The sequence below is a fragment of the Cariama cristata genome, unplaced genomic scaffold (genome assembly GCF_000690535.1).
Source record: "Cariama cristata isolate BGI_N322 unplaced genomic scaffold, ASM69053v1 scaffold8293, whole genome shotgun sequence".
NCBI classification, from domain to species: domain Eukaryota; kingdom Metazoa; phylum Chordata; class Aves; order Cariamiformes; family Cariamidae; genus Cariama; species Cariama cristata.
Window position 1 is genome coordinate 3,904 of NW_009608885.1, and position 534 is coordinate 4,437.

A 534-nucleotide genomic window follows, 5' to 3' on the forward strand; every position below is an offset into this window, starting at 1 on the left:
TGGCAAAGCTAACAAGCTAAACACATAGAATATATATGTAGGCACGTATATATACAACACGGGCACATGTCTACATATAAATATGTATATGTAAGGAGGCATACTGAGATAGCATGGTTACTGCTGGGGAAAAGTGCTTTTTACTGTAAGTACTTTCAAATTGCTTTCAAAACAGCAATTGAGCAGGGTGCCTGGTGAGCAGAGCCTCTCTGTTTTACTGAATGCAGAATCGGCTTTGCTTCTTCTCCATCCTCTCTGTAACACCACCCAGGAGGGCTGGCTGTTTTAAATACCCTGCCTTGCAGCCTCTGCAGCCCTGAGATTTGCTGCTCTTGAGGTGTGGGGAGCAGCAAAAACATTGGTGTGTTCTGTCACAGTTGCCATTTTCATTAATAAGGAAAACCCTCTGGTATTTTAGGAGCTGCCATCATCATGCTGACCCGTCTTACCTGTGCATCACGGTTACGCTGTGCCCTGGTCCTGCGTGACTGACATTGAAGGCTTGCTGGCAGTCTCTAAGCCCACTGCGTCCTG

At 46.3% G+C, this 534-nt stretch overlaps 1 protein-coding gene across 1 annotated transcript in view; it reads right to left on the bottom strand.

The window, feature by feature from the left end:
* Positions 1-462: 462 nt before the first annotated feature.
* The window catches only part of RCSD1 (RCSD domain containing 1), an 8,221-nt gene continuing 8,149 nt past the window's right edge, over positions 463-534 (bottom strand). Inside the window, exon 7 of the mRNA XM_009697317.1 lies at positions 463-534. This exon is cut by the window's right edge and continues 6 nt beyond it. Within this exon, the coding sequence (XP_009695619.1) occupies positions 463-534 (72 nt within the window).